The sequence below is a fragment of the Lemur catta genome, chromosome 5 (assembly GCF_020740605.2).
Source record: "Lemur catta isolate mLemCat1 chromosome 5, mLemCat1.pri, whole genome shotgun sequence".
NCBI classification, from domain to species: Eukaryota; Metazoa; Chordata; class Mammalia; order Primates; family Lemuridae; genus Lemur; species Lemur catta.
The window spans coordinates 15356522-15371246 of NC_059132.1; the positions used below are offsets into that span (position 1 = coordinate 15356522).

Genomic DNA, 14725 nt, shown 5'->3' on the forward strand with positions numbered 1-14725 from the left:
CCAGGGAGTCAGACATTGCTAATACACTGACCCCCAGGAGATCACTGTGTAGCAGGGAAAACAGACACAGACAAAAATCAGCCATAACATATAATGACACTGCTATGCATCGAGTACTTCCTGTGTTCCAGACCCTGTGCTAAGCCTGTTTAATTGGTCATCTTGTTTAATATTCACCAGAACTTCTTAAAGTCGGCATTATCACAACCCCCAATTTACAGATGAGAACCAGGGGGCTGGGTTCCAATGCTGGTCCTGCCAAGGTCACACGGCTATTCCTCTCCTTCGAATCCCACAACGGAGTGTAAGTGACAGTGAAGAAGAGCTGTGGGAGTTGTGAGAAGAGGAAGGCAACGCCTGACTCCGTGGAATGAGGGCTCTGTGCTTCCGCTCCTGCCTTGGGAGGACTAGAGGCCGCTCACACCTCCCTGGAGTCACTGGCATTCAGCACGGGCAGGCTTCCAGCCCTCGGCCCCTGTCAGTGCTGGTGGAGCTAAACTTCCATTATTCCTCTTAAAACTATGTATGGAGCATCTCTTATGTGACTGGTCCTCTTCCAGGTACTGAACTGGTGTGGGCCCCAGAACACAGGTTCTGTCTCTTTCAGCCTTCTAGTTCCTTCACCACTTCTAGAAATATTCCTAGGCATGGCACACAAGAGGGTAGGGGTGTGCCTCATCACTCCATGCTACCTGAGGCTCACACTTTAAGACATATGTGAATCTATGAGAATGGGGTCTGAGGAGGGCTCAGGGCAGGGAGAACTGGGGTGCTGTATAAGGTCGTACAGCTTGTGCACTGCACAAGGGCACATGAGGACTGAAATTCATCCCCATTCCATGCCCTAAGCCTTGCTCCCTGATGCAAGGCTGCAGCTGCCACAGGGAGGGAAGCTTTGTTCTATTCACAAAGGTACCATCCAATTACCAAGCCACGTGCCCACAGGGCTGTATTCACCCAGAGGGGCCCTGTGTATCTGTGGAAGCCTGAATAATGGCTGGGAGGAAGGGCTGGAGGAATTGCAATGACTCATGGGTAGGCTCATGGCTTCAAATAACTACACTGCTATCCACTTGGAACATAATATGACTATCCCTAATTTGAAAATTTGAAATCCAAAGTGCTTCAAATTCAAACTTTTTTGAGAGCTGACATGATGCTCAAAGGAAATGGTCATTGTAGCATTTTGGATTTTGGATTTTTGGGTTATGGGTGCTCAACTGGTAAGTATAATGCAGATATTTCAAAATCTGAAAAAATATGAGCTCCAAAACACTTCTGGTCCCAAGCATTTCAGATAAGGGCTACTTAACCAGTACTAACGAAAGCTAATGTTTCTGGACTACCTATTTGGTATCAGAAACTATGCTAGACATTTAACATGATTTTTCCTATTGAATGCCAATAAACACTCTAAGGGCTGGATAATATTTTTCATCCCCAGTTGGCAGATAAGAAAACCGGGGCTCAGAAAATTGAAAGGAAGAAGCAGGAACTGGGGCCCCTTGGATGTTCTGATGGGGCCTTGAGTCCTGGGCTGAGCTTGGTCAGTTTTGGGCAAAAATCATTCACACCTCCATCACCGGAGAAAAACAATGAGCTGTCTTTAATTTCCTCGACCTCTAAGGACTCCATGTATAAATAATCACTCAGGAAGTATTTGAAAATCCTGCTGATCGTCTGAAGACTGCCGCAGAGCCCCATCCGCTTAAAAATGGCAGTTGCCAGCACCGTGCATGGCTTCACTTCTGGTCAATATTTAGATTTTCCTGTTTAGAACTTTAAGGTAAACAATGACTCAGCCAAATGTCATGTTTTTTCCCTTGGACAGTCTGTCTGGATATCCACCCGAGGGCCAGACAACGGGTCTCTGCTCCCAGCGGAACAGCATTTGCATTTTGGGTGCTGAGTGAGGGCCAGGGGCTAGCTGCGATGGCACAGCCTGGGGCTCCTGCCGCCTCCGACTGGCTGGACAGGGTGAGGAGGGACAGCAAGGGCGTCAGAGCAAGGCCTTAGTTTGCTTTTGTTATTAATGTTAAAAATATTCCAACGGGACTGGGGAAGGATTCCAAAACCAGAGTTATATCAGAGAAGCACAGGATCAGAGAATACACAGTTGGGGGTGAATTTGGGATGTCTGGCCACATCCTCACAGCTTGGAAGAAGGGCTCGCCGGGCAGTTACGAGGCTGCCAAGGACAGAGACAGGGAGTCAGGCCGAGGGACTGAGGTGAGTCTACTGAGTGTTTACCTGCTATGTGCCAGGTGCTCTATAATCACTCAGTCTTCAGAACAACCACAGGAGCTTATTAGCCTCATTTTAGAAATGGGGATACTGAGGCCAGAGACGTTATGCGATTGCCCAAAGTTGTGCAGCTGCTAAGTGGTGCAGCCAGGATGAAAACCCAGTATCTTTCTCCAAAGATACACAAACAGCTGATATGCACATGGAACACGGTTCAACATCATTAGCCAGCACGGAAATGCGATTCAAAACCACAGTGAGATATCACTGCACACCCACGAGGGCAGCTATAATCAATAAGACAGAGATTAACAAGTGTTAACACGGATGTGGAGAAATTAGAACCCTCATACATTGCCAGTGGGAATGTACACAGTGCTGCCACTGTGGAAAACAGTCTGGGGGGTTCTTATAACCCCCGGGGGGTTAAATATAGAGGTACCGTATGACCCAGCAGTTCCACTCTTGGGTATATATCCAAGAGAACTGTAAGCACGTGTCACACAAAAATGTACGTGTGAATGCTCATGGTGGAATCAATCCTAATAGGCAAAAAGTGGAAACACCCTAAATAGCCGCCAACTGATGAATAGATAAACAAAATGGGGTACATCCATACAGTGGGGTATTATCTGACAGTAAAAAGGAATTAAGTACTAATACATGTTATATGGATGACCCCTGAAAACATTATATTATACTACCTGAACGAAGTTAGTAACAAAGGGCCATATATTACATGATGCCATTTATATGAAATGTCCAGAACAGGCAAGACCACAGAGACAGAAAGCAGAGTCCTGGTGGCCTAGGCCAGGGGAGATGGGGTATGGGGTAGAGCGTGTGTGTGTGTGTGTGTGTGTGTGTGTGTGTGTGTGTGTGTGTGTGTGTGTGTGTGTGTATGTGTGGTGGGAGGTAAGGGGCATAGGGTTTCTTTTGGGGGGTAATAAAAATGTTCCAGAATTGATTGTGGTGATGGTTGCACAGCTCTGTGAATATACTAAAAGTCAATGAATGGCACACTTTGGGTAAATTGTATGGTATGTGAATTACATCTCAATAAAGCTGTTAAAGGAAAACGAGGTCCTGATGCCGAGCCCAGTGGTCTTGAGCACTGTCCACTGTCCACCGCCTGCCCCCAGCCCGGGTGCCGGAGTCAGGCAGAGCCAGGTTCAGGTCCCACCTTGGACACTCCACTGGCTTGTGGTGGTTTCCTGCAACAATGTGTGTATTTCCCCGAGTGTCGGGGCCCACCTCTGTGGAATGGGCATCAAAGAGAGCAAGTGTGATTAATGGAGGCATTCCACAGAGAGCGCTTTACACGGTGTTGTGCTAAGTTATTGTGTGTGCTCAATAAACGTAGGTCATGATCAATAACTGTCAAAATTTTAAAAAGAAAAAAAAACGGAAAAATAGCAACCGTTATTCCACAGTTAAGACATAATGAAAGTGGACACTTTGGTGGATTATTTCCCTTTCCCTAACCCATGAAGATTCTTTTTATCTGGCCCATTCCATTAATACCAAAGAAATAGCTACTCCAGAGAGAAATGTGAGGTATCTTCCAAAAATGGTTTCTTCAATACCCATGAGCCTCTAGATCGATCTTTGGGTGAGGCCAGAGACACCTGCAGCCCCCCCAGAGTTCTGGGCGCCCCAGCCTCGGCCAGACCCCCACGGGCTCTTCCTACGCCCGGGCGCTGCACTCACATTGACTCCAGCAGCTGCATGTACTGCTCGTCCCCGCGGCCCCCTTCCACCTCGTGGTCCAGCTTGAGGATGATTTCGTTTTCAAACTGAAGGAGCAGGAGATGAAAATCAGTGATAACATTAGAAGGCTGAATGTTAACATTAGTCCATTCATTATTTTAACCAAAGTTTTAGGGAGCACCTATTATCTCCCAGGTTTAGTGCTGAGATCTGGGAATGCAAAATGGAACAGAATACTATGTCTGCCTTTTAGGAGGGACCAGAGAGTGGAGAGGAACAGCCATGATAAGTGCTGGAGCAGAGAGAGAGAGAGAGAGAGAGAACTTGCAGAGAGTCGGAGAAGGATTCTCACAGCCCCTGTCATTTGAGCATATTCTCAAAGTTTAAGTAGAAATTTTGCAAGAAGATGAAAAGGGAAAGGACATTCCAAGCAGAGGATACAGTGTGTGCAAAGGCACAGAGGTATGTGACAGAGCCTTGCATCTTCCGGGAATGGCAAGTTGTCATGGACAGCTATTTTTCTGCCTGCCTGGCATTCCTTTCTCCATACTTGGGTGATGAAACCAGCCCTAATTGCAGTCTTTGGGGATCAGGTGGACTGAGTACATCGCCCTAGCTCCAGCTGTGGAGATCTGACACAGCCTAGCTCCCAATCAGTATATGACATCATCCAGACCCCAGGATTAATATAGTCCCAGGCCAAGCCAGCAAGACTCTAACCTGAAGCTTTGTTGGAATCCTTAGCCAAAAGAATCTTTCTGCTCAACTTGAAGATAGAAGGTTATAAGCCCGAGGCTGCTGCTGCTGACCACAATGAAAGAGGCTATCTGAGAATCACACCAATACGAAGGCCTGTCCGTGGCTCATTCATGGCTTATTCAACATTATTTTCTTTCTTTCTTTCTTTTTTAATTTTCTTACCCCCTGGGTATCTCTTGGCCAATGAACATATTCTCTTGAAGGGCCATCCTGTATCTCTTCTACATGAGTGTCATGCAAAATGGTTTGCACTGTTTCAATATCACACCCTGAGGAGTGCATCCAAATCATGCAGTCCATCCCTGCCCCATTTCATCATTAGAAAAGAAACTGGCACCTGGAGAGGGAAAGGAGGTCCTTGGTGAAAGTCACCAAGACCAAGGGATGCCCTGGGGACTCCAGGCTCCTAACTGAGCCCCTTTACACTCAGTCTTCACAACACTCCATGAGGCCTGGAGGTCAAGGGTCACCTTTGCATGTGACAATGCATGAGAAGCGGCCAGCCCTCAGTTGGCACAACCTTCAGTATGTGTCAGCTGTTCTTACAGATGAAGAAGCGGAGGCTGGGAGAGTTTAAGTGACCTGTCTAAAGCCTCAGACAAATGGCAGAGACCTCGTGGCAGCCTGTTTCCAGCACACAAAGGATGGAGCCCAGCTGAGCTGGAATCATTAGGCGATGAAAAGGCAGGGACCAGATTCACTTTCCCCCTGGCTCACACATCATGCGTGATGCCATTATTCCCTCACTTTTGTGCTCGAAGGATCAGAGGAAGGGACCTTGTGCTGATTTGGCACAAGTATGAAAGAATTTTCTGTGAGTTACCACAGTTGGGGAAGACCTATTGAGGGAGACATGCCAGGCCTGGGAAGATGGGAGGACTATGACAAATACGAAAAGGAAGGGCACTCCAGGCGGGGGAGATGGTGGGAGGGAAGGAAGAAGGGAAGGAAGGAAGGAAGGAAGGAAGAAAGGAAGGAAGGAAGGAAGGAAGGAAGGAAGGAAGGAAGGAAGGAAGGAAGGAAGGAAGGACAGGCACCAAGATGAGGGCCAATCTGACAAGGGTCTGGGCTGCCAGTCTGCAAATGAATCACACCCTGTACATGGTGCATCCTGCCAAGCATTTTGTTTGTGTTAAGTATTATCCAGTGTCAGGGCTGCCATGCTTAGAGATGTCTTCTGTGCCAAGGCAAGGGCAGGAAGAAATACAGCCAATGGACTACACGAATAGGCTCCTATACTAGGCTGTCTGGCTTTAGATCCCTCCTCTCTTCTCTCCCCCTTCTTGGGAAAGCTGGTAGCTCTTTCCAACCCTCAGTTTCATGATTTATATCAAGGGCCAGCAAACATTTTCTGTAAAGGGCCAGATAGTAAATAATTTAGGCTTTGCAGGCCAGATGGTCTCTTTCGCAACTACTCGACTGCGGCTGTAGCACAGAAACAGCCACAGACAACACATAAACAAACTGGCATGGTCGTATTCCAATAAAACTTTATTTACAAAAGCAGGTGGCAGGATGGATTTGGCCTGCGGGTCAGCATTTGTCAACCCCTTCTCAGTACAGTGGGCATAGCATACCTGAAGCACGGCATCGTCAGGAGAAGAGATTTCCCATGCTAAGCACTAGCGAAATGCATAAGATCAAGTGTGCACCGTGCTAGCTCGACTTGTTAGCACTGCTAATGTTATTGTTATTACTGCCGAATGTTACTGGAAAGCAGCTCTGGGGGAGAAAACCAGCATTTTTTTTCTTGTCTGAGTGGTTCCCTGGGAAATGCTGGCACGATTCCTCCTGGTGAGATGAACTTTTCTTTGGAGCAGAGAAGTAACTAAGCACTTGTCTCAGGGTCACAAAAGAGCCTTCCAGGAGGGAAATTACACGATGCCAGGGAACGTGCAGAGCCGGATGACACCAGGCCATGCCTGAGCCCTCCACGGTGGGCTGGGGGGTCAAAGTCTCAGTCAGGCACATCCCAGGGTGGGTGCTGTGCTTAGGAGTGGCTATGACCACAGGCTTTGGCATTGAAAAGACTTGGTTTGCGTCTTGCTTTGATTATTTTTTCCCCCAGCCATGTGACCTTGGGCAAGTTAATAAACCTTTCTGAGGCTCAGTTTGCTCATCTATTAAATGGAGATTTTTAAACAGCACCCCTTCATAGGGGTGCTGTGAGAAGTTCATGAGGAAACACACGTGAAAGGTCAAGCATGGTACATGGCACATGGTAAGTACTCAGTAATTGTCAGCGATGATCATGATGTTACTGTCATTGTTGTGTTGTCATCATCACAGACATCATAATCTCATTTAACCTTTAAAACAGCCGAGGGAGATGGATATCATCCTCCCCATTTTTACAAATGAGGACACACAAACAAAGCGGGACCTTTGTTGTGAGTTTCAAAGGGTGGATGAACTTGAGCGAGGCTAGGCCCAAGGGTCCAACCTAAGAAGCTGCTCCCCAACATGCACTCCACCACGTTGCTGTGACAGGCATTACCCCCGACACTGTCACTATGCAGAGCTTAGGGTGTAGCTCTGGCTCCTCCAAATGAATTCCATTTTCATTCACAGCTGCATGACTGCACGGCAGCACTGGCTCCTTACCCCACCCCTCCGAGGCAGGTGCATGTTAAGGAGTGCCCACAGGTTACTTTACAGAAGTCAGATGCTACAGAGGCCCGATACGCATCTTAAGAAGCCCTGAGAAAACACAAGTGAACTCCAGGAGCCCAGACCTCCTGGGTGGGCCTTGTATCTGCGGCACGCCTTGCTTCTGCCGCCTCTCCTGACTACTCGAGTGTCTGGACTATTCAGACATCTGCATACCCAGGATGCTTTCTGATAGGAGCCCCGCCGTGCGGAAGTGTGACATTTAGAGAACAACTGGTCTTCCCGTGTATGGCACTGCCTGTGACATGAGAAGGGCAGAGATGGTGTCTCTGGATGTCAGAGAGATAACAAGGATGAAATCACCACCAGTAAGTCAGCCCTTGACCTTCTTTGTTAACAAAATGCCAGTTATTCTGGGATGGGCAGAGGCAGACTTGGGGGGGAAGCTGGAAAAGATAATGTCACATAAGAAGGGAAATCCATGGGAGTCAGGGCAGCTTCCTGATTTTCTTTGGGTCACCTGGTCTCTAATTGCTTCACTTCATCCCCTCAAAGAGCTTGAGGTGGGAACCTGTAGTGATATTATTATACTCATTTTCCTGATGAACAAACTGAGGTTGAGAGAGGGTAAATAACTTTCCACAATCTATTCAACTTATAAACAACAGGTCTATCTGACTCCAGAGCATAGTCCCCAAACATAGTAGGTGCTCAGTACATATTTATTGAATCGATTTGATCTTTTCCACATTATGTTTCTAAAATATTTGAATCACCAACCCACTCCATGCCAAGACTCAGTCTCAGTGGAATCTGCCAACACTGACATCTCCATCCATTAATTCATTCAGGAAGCAATTACTGAGCTCCTACAGTGTTCCAGGCACTGTTCTAGGCGCTGCTGTCAGATGCTATTACCTCTTTCTTCTCTGGGATCTCCTGCCTGCTGAGGGCTCAGACTCTCGGGTGACTGGCACACAGGCCTGTTCTATAGTCCGCATCACAGCTAATCAATCTCCTCTATCTCTGTGTCCCAGGGCGTCTACTCCTTCCCACCAGCATTATCCAGAAAGCCTACATCCCCTCCTTCCATGAAGAACTGGCCAGCAAGACAGCTGGTCTACCCAGGTAGTTACTCGAGCACTCATTAGCAACCCCACTGACCCTACACTATAAAAACATTCCCTGCAATGTTCCTCCCTGTGCTGAGATGCTTCCCCTGAAACTTGGGGGGATGGGATCCGAATGCCTCCATTCGTTCTCCACACACTGATGTGGTGCCCGCCATATGCATTTCAGGCACTGGAGAGGTGTTGGGAGTCCAGGACTGGAAGGCCAGCTTTGGCCCTCGTGTGAGGGGCAGACCTGTGAGCAGGTCATGGTGCCACATAGGACAAGCGCTATGACAGCTCAACGCAGGCAGGACAAGATACATTTCACTGCGACTGGGGCCCAAGCCAGCCACAGTGTGGCCAACCTAAGGCCCTCTTGCCGAGACTGCCCTTCCAGAGCCCTACCAAGGGAGTCGTGTGCTGTCACCAGGGACAGGGCACCTAGTCCTAGCCAGAGGACAGAGACCCCCGAGATGGTCTGGGAAGAAAGGCTATACTCAGAGGGGTAGAGGTTATCAGTCAAACCCAGCTCTTTGTGGTATTTGCGTGAGAGGAGGGGACAGGGAAATGTGGCATTGACATTGCAAAAGAAACCCAGAGCAGAAAGAGAGATTGCCCTGGGGCCTCCTCCCCTCCGGCCCCCAGGTCCCCTGAGCTGCTCAGAGTCCACCACCTTCCTGTCCCAGTTCCGGCCTGTGTGTGTTTGTTTTGAGCAAATCCTTTTCTCTTGCACCCAGAAGAGCCACTGTCCCAGGAGGCAGTAAAGCCTTTCCCAAATAGTGAGGCCTCCGTTGAAGGGTGTCTAGGATGTCTTCAGGCAGAGAAATCAAAGGAAGAGCCCTTGCAAGGGCAGGAGAGAAACAGGGAGAGAGCTTCAAGAAATTGGTATCAGGTCAGAGGGCCTGGTATGAACTGGGAGCAAAACTCCTGCTGTGTTTTCTTCTCAACTCTGCTATTTCCCTTAAGAAACCCAAGTTTTAGAGAGGGAACTATGTCACCGTCTGGGCACCTGGTTCTTGTCTTATCTGGTTATTTTGGCATCATGCACTAAAGCCAGACTGCGTTAAAGCCCTCCCGGATTCTAGACCCCAGTTCTGGAGTTCACCCTCATTCTGGCCATCAGGGCTAGCTGGGGCTCGGCAGGGCCTTGCCACCTCCCTTTTCTGGGGACACCTTTCATGGCTGCTTACCCTAAACAAGAAATCACTCCTGGCATGCTTGTCCCACAGCTGAGCTCCTACCAAGAACACCAGCTGGGTTTCACAGGGGGCTCCGCTCCACTACTCAGCCTGATTGTCCTGTCTGTTTTGCTAAGGGAGCAGCGAGGAGGCACAATTGGGGAACATGCTCAGAATGAACGCGTGCTGGAGTGAGCAGCCCAAGGAGTGACCCCAACATGGAAAACAGGTCGGTGCACCGCTTGGGGAAGCCGTGATACGAAAATCTTTTAGGGAAGGAAAATCACACTGAAGACATGAGGCCGCCAAACACATTTATCCGGTCGCGATCCAGGAAGCAACCAGGTCCGGTTTCTTTTTAGGACCTTGCATACCATCAGGTACTTGGGGTGTTTCTTTTGCACACCTGTTTCTAGGAACTCTTCTAAGGCACGAGGCTGGGCTCAGAAGTGGATGTGAGGGCAGGTACAATGGCCTTCGTCTCATGGTGTATGCCTTTCACATGGTCCCAGGCTGCAGGGACGTTGCCCCCTTCTCCATCTGAACTCCTCGGCCTGATTTCTTTTCAGGCTCCTCCCAAAGGGGCTGCTGGTCACTGGCCTTTCCTGAGACTAGAGAGACCCCACAATCCCTGAGAGGGGAGAGCACTCTTACAGTGGTATCATCACGGCAAACTAGTGTCTCATTCCTCACAGAACCACTTTTTTCCAAGTGAGATTGCTAGGATGGCGGATCCAATAGGTGTTTCTTGCATACATAAATTTGAGAAATCGAACAAGTCGACTTGCGGTGGAAACGTCTCAGTGCCTTGACTGTGTTGATGTGCGCTGGGATCTCCAAGAGCGTTACCACGTGCAGTGGTATTTAACCTCGAAGTGGCATTTATTCCTAAGGCCTTTAACCTCAAAACCCTCTTCTCTGGAGCATCTTGTCGGATTAATGCTCCACGGGACACTCATTTCTGAGGATGTGCTGCTCCGGCGGATGCCACTGCTCAGCCAGTGTTGACTGTGAGACAGCGGGCGGGGCGGTGCAGTGCTCACGGCAGGGGTTTGGGGATCGCGGTGATGTCTGTGTTGCAGCTTCTGTTCTTCCACTTTCTTGATGTGTGGCTTTGGGCAAGGGATTTCAGCTCTCTGAGTCTCAGGTTTTTTCCATCTTTAGAACGGGGATGACAGTGCTAACTACCTCCTAGACTGTAAGAAAGAAGACTGACTGGACTAATACATGAAAAGTAGTTTTCCCAGCGCCTGATACATAGTGAACATCCAGTTAAAGTCAGTCATTGTAATCATCATCATCGTCCTTATTACTAGGTAAGGAGGAGGAAGATGAAGAAAAATGCACAGAAATGATATAAAGCAAGGAGGTGCATAGCAGTCATACCTTAGAAAGACAAATGGCATAGGGGTAGGGAGCAAAGATCCCTTAAGCGATATGGCATTTGGGATGGGCTTTGCAGGATCAGTAGGAGGTTGATAGGTATTGGCAGGCAGAGTTTTGACCATGCAGAGAAGGGGGGGAAAAAAAGTGTGAAGAATGACAGGCACTGGGGCAGCGCCATTCAGGTGAGCTGCAGGGATGCTGGCGAGGGGTGGCGTGGGGAAGAGCCGGACAGAATGGCTGAGAAGGTCTGCAGAAGGCCAGAGCAGGGGCCTCGAATGCTGGCTAGGGGGTTTGGGCTTTATCGAGTGGGGATTAGAGAATTAACGGGTAAGGGAAGAGTAATGTCCCTAAGGATCCTAAGGAAAGGCAGTTTGGAACCTGCTACCTTTTAAGTACTCATTTTAAGGAAAATAATTCGGCTGCAGGATATGGTACAGAATGAGAGGCTGAAACACCAAGTGAGGGACCCAGTTAGAGGTCAAACGAGGTGGGGAGGCAGGACAGGGAGGGCTGGGGTCGGGGTGCGAGGCCCTAGGGAACTGCTCAGGCTGCTTTGATGGGACTTAAAGACCAACCTTCCCGAACCGGGTGCAATGACGGAGCAGTGCCAGGCACCTCTTGGGGAAATGGCACTTCTTCCATGGCCAGAGCTCCTGGCGTGACTGGGCCCAGAAAGTGGCCCTCATTCTTCAAGGTTGACCCGCTTTTCAATGAAAATACTTAGCCAATGACCGTGTCTTACAGAGCTTCTGGCTCTCTCTGTGCTGGGGGAAGCTTCCTAGTCCCCACAGATTGGCAGGTCTCCTCTGAGTGACACGCCCTGAACACCATTTGCTGTCAAAACTGATGCACGGCCAAGCATGCTGCCTGGCAGGGTTGGCTTTTTCTAGATAATGTAGATCTTCCAATTCATCCCAGAAAATGCATCGCTGGACTAGAGAGGGCGCGAGAGTAGGGAGGGTTGGCGGGGCCCTTGGAGCACACCTTTAGGGAAACATTAGCAGAGAAGCAGGTTCTTACGCTCTCGAGAAAGGGCCAAGCAAATACACAGAAGAAAGTGCATTTTAATCTTGGTCGGGGACAGAAAAGTGTGATAGAATACTGACCAAATCCAATCTGCCAGCTCATTCCAGGCACATGAATAATTGTCCCTATCCCACCGCTGAGCCTGTGAATGTCACTCAGGCAGATGGAACGAGGATATCATTACGGGGAAATGGGCTGGGGATTAGGGATGCTGGCGTGAGTTTCTGGCCTCATTTTTTACCTTTTTGAAATCCCCACTTCTTTGATATTCACACAGCATCATGTCGAAGAAGATCGGGATGGTGGCTTTCCGGAGCTCAGCCTCGGGGATAAGTGTCATCTCTAATATAGGTCCCACCATGCCTGGGATGAAGCAGATTTTGTTCTGGCCTGAAAGAGAAGAGAGATATGGACACATAAAACGGTTTTGTGAAGCACAGATCCTCCCCAGACCAAGCCCGGGGAGAGAGAAAAGAGAGGCACAACGGTAAAAACCACAGTTAACACTTATGTAGTTGTTTACCGCGAGCCAGGCACCGTTTTGAACACTTTACATATATTAACTCCAGGAAGAGGCACATGCATCATCCCAAATGAGCCCCATTATTAAGGATAATAACGCGGGCATGTGTAAAGCACTGCACTGTTTACAAGGGTTTTCACCTGCATTATCTGCTCTGCAAATAGGGCCATGATTGAATACGTTAGTGACGATAAAGCACAGGGACATTTGAAATTAAGTCTGTCTGCAACACAAACTGCGTTTCTGATATTGGAAAAATGTGCTTCTACCTACTGTTTCATGAAATGAGGAAAACAACGTTTGCTACTAAGAACTTGCTACACCAGTGTGGTCAGTGGAACAGTGAGATTTAAAACATTGCTTGAGGACCAGATGAACCACAGTTTCTTGGCTATTCTGCCTCATTTCAAAGCATTTCCCTGCACCCCCTCCCGGGGCCCCTGCCATCCTAGCCTCACTGGCCTAGCTCACACGCCACAGTTCCACCTTGCTTCCTCCACCACAAGGCTTGTGCACACACTGATCCTTTGTTGGGAATACTTTTCCATGCCTGGTCCCCAATCCACACTCTTTAACATGTGGCTTCCCTTCGATGGGTCCCATCTTGCCCAGACACTCCTTCCTCGGGGAGAAGAGCCCCTGTATGTCCCCACATCATCCCCAGCTAGATCAGATTCCCTGTACTGGCTCCTAATGCTCTGCCTTCTTACCCAATTTTGAAAAGATGTCTTTATCTGTGGAATCGTTTGGTTAATATCTCTCTCCCCCATCAAGAGCTTTATGAGAGTAGAGACCATGTCTGCTCTCACCATTGTATCTGTAGCACTGAGCCCAGAACATATTAGATGCTCTGTAAATATCTGTTAAATGAGGAAATACCATTTGTCTAGCCCCTACACTCACTTGGACATGTGTCTCATAAAAGCGCAATAGCAATGCCCAGCTGTTGAGAAGATCGTGTGAAAATGTATCTGCATGTACTTAGCACAGAGAGTGGCAGAATCAGTGACAAGTGGCGGAGTCAGTGTTGCCCAGTGATCAAGGCACCAAATCTGAAGCCAGACTGCCTGAATTTGTAAATGGACTCCACCATCAACTAGCTGAGTAATGGCGAGCAAGTTGTCTTACCCCTCAGGGCCTCAGTGTGCTCATCTGTAACGTGGGATAATAGCAGCATTTATCTCATAGGGTTGTTGTGAAGGGTAAATGAATTATCACTTACTGAGCACCAGGACAATGCTTGGCACACTTTCTATGGTGTTAGCTATTACCGCTGTGATGTTTGGTCACAATGAACCGCAGAGGGCAGACTTGTTGAGTAGAACCGAACAAACTCCTCAGACTGTATCTATCAGAAGTGGCAGACAGGGGATAAAGAGGGACACTTGGGAATTGCAGAGAACCCCGGGGAAGCGCGGGTAGGCAAGTTCCAGCAGCCTCATCATGGAAGCTGACACTCTGCATATTGCATCAGCTGCTGCTCTTTCTCCTCCTGAGTTGCAGAGCCCAAGAAGCCCACCCCGGTTTTCTCCGTTGTCAGGACAAAAATCTGTGGTCCTCGCCTGCAGCAGAGAGCTCCTGGGGGTGCAGAAACTCGGGTGGCATGGCGTGTGGCCTGACACAGTTGCTTTCGATTAACGCTGAGAAAAGGAGCCGAGAGGGAAGATGGCAAGAAAATGAATTTCCATTCAGCCTAAATGAGGCTTAATGTTGGAGTATTTCCCCAGAATTCAGATAAAAAAGGCATCATCCTCGGAATATCTTCAGTTAGTGAGAATGAAACGGTGAAGTCAGGCAGCAAGTCGAGTGAAATATAAAGATACTTTTCCAGGGAATCAGTTTCATTACACAACCCCTGTGTATTACACTTAGGCCTCCAGTCTTCGCTTTGGCCCATACAGAAAACAACAACAACAACTTACTTTCTGGCAGGTTTATAGTAATTGCCATCTAGGTTTCTGATTTCATCCTTTAAGATCCTTTAAGTCTTTTTCAAAACCAGTGGGGTTTTAAAATTCAAAGCCGAATGCAAAAATAGGTAGAAGGTAAATGGGAAACTGTCAGATAAGCTACCATGGAATGGAGAAATTGCTTATGCAACAAAGGCCTTTAGAATACTGGAGGGCATTGGGCATGATAAGGATATATTTCAGATGGTTTAAAATAGAGGGCAGACA

General features: G+C 48.4%; 1 protein-coding gene across 1 annotated transcript in view; it reads right to left on the reverse strand.

Moving 5' to 3' along the window:
- DOCK2 (dedicator of cytokinesis 2) overlaps positions 1–14725 on the reverse strand; it is a 383026-nt gene that overhangs the window by 43845 nt on the left and 324456 nt on the right. Inside the window, exons 33-34 of the mRNA XM_045551201.1 lie at positions 12267–12415; positions 3955–4040 (exon numbers count right to left, since the gene is read on the reverse strand). Coding sequence (XP_045407157.1) covers positions 3955–4040; positions 12267–12415 — 235 coding nt within the window. The remainder of the gene's footprint in view (positions 1–3954; positions 4041–12266; positions 12416–14725) is intronic.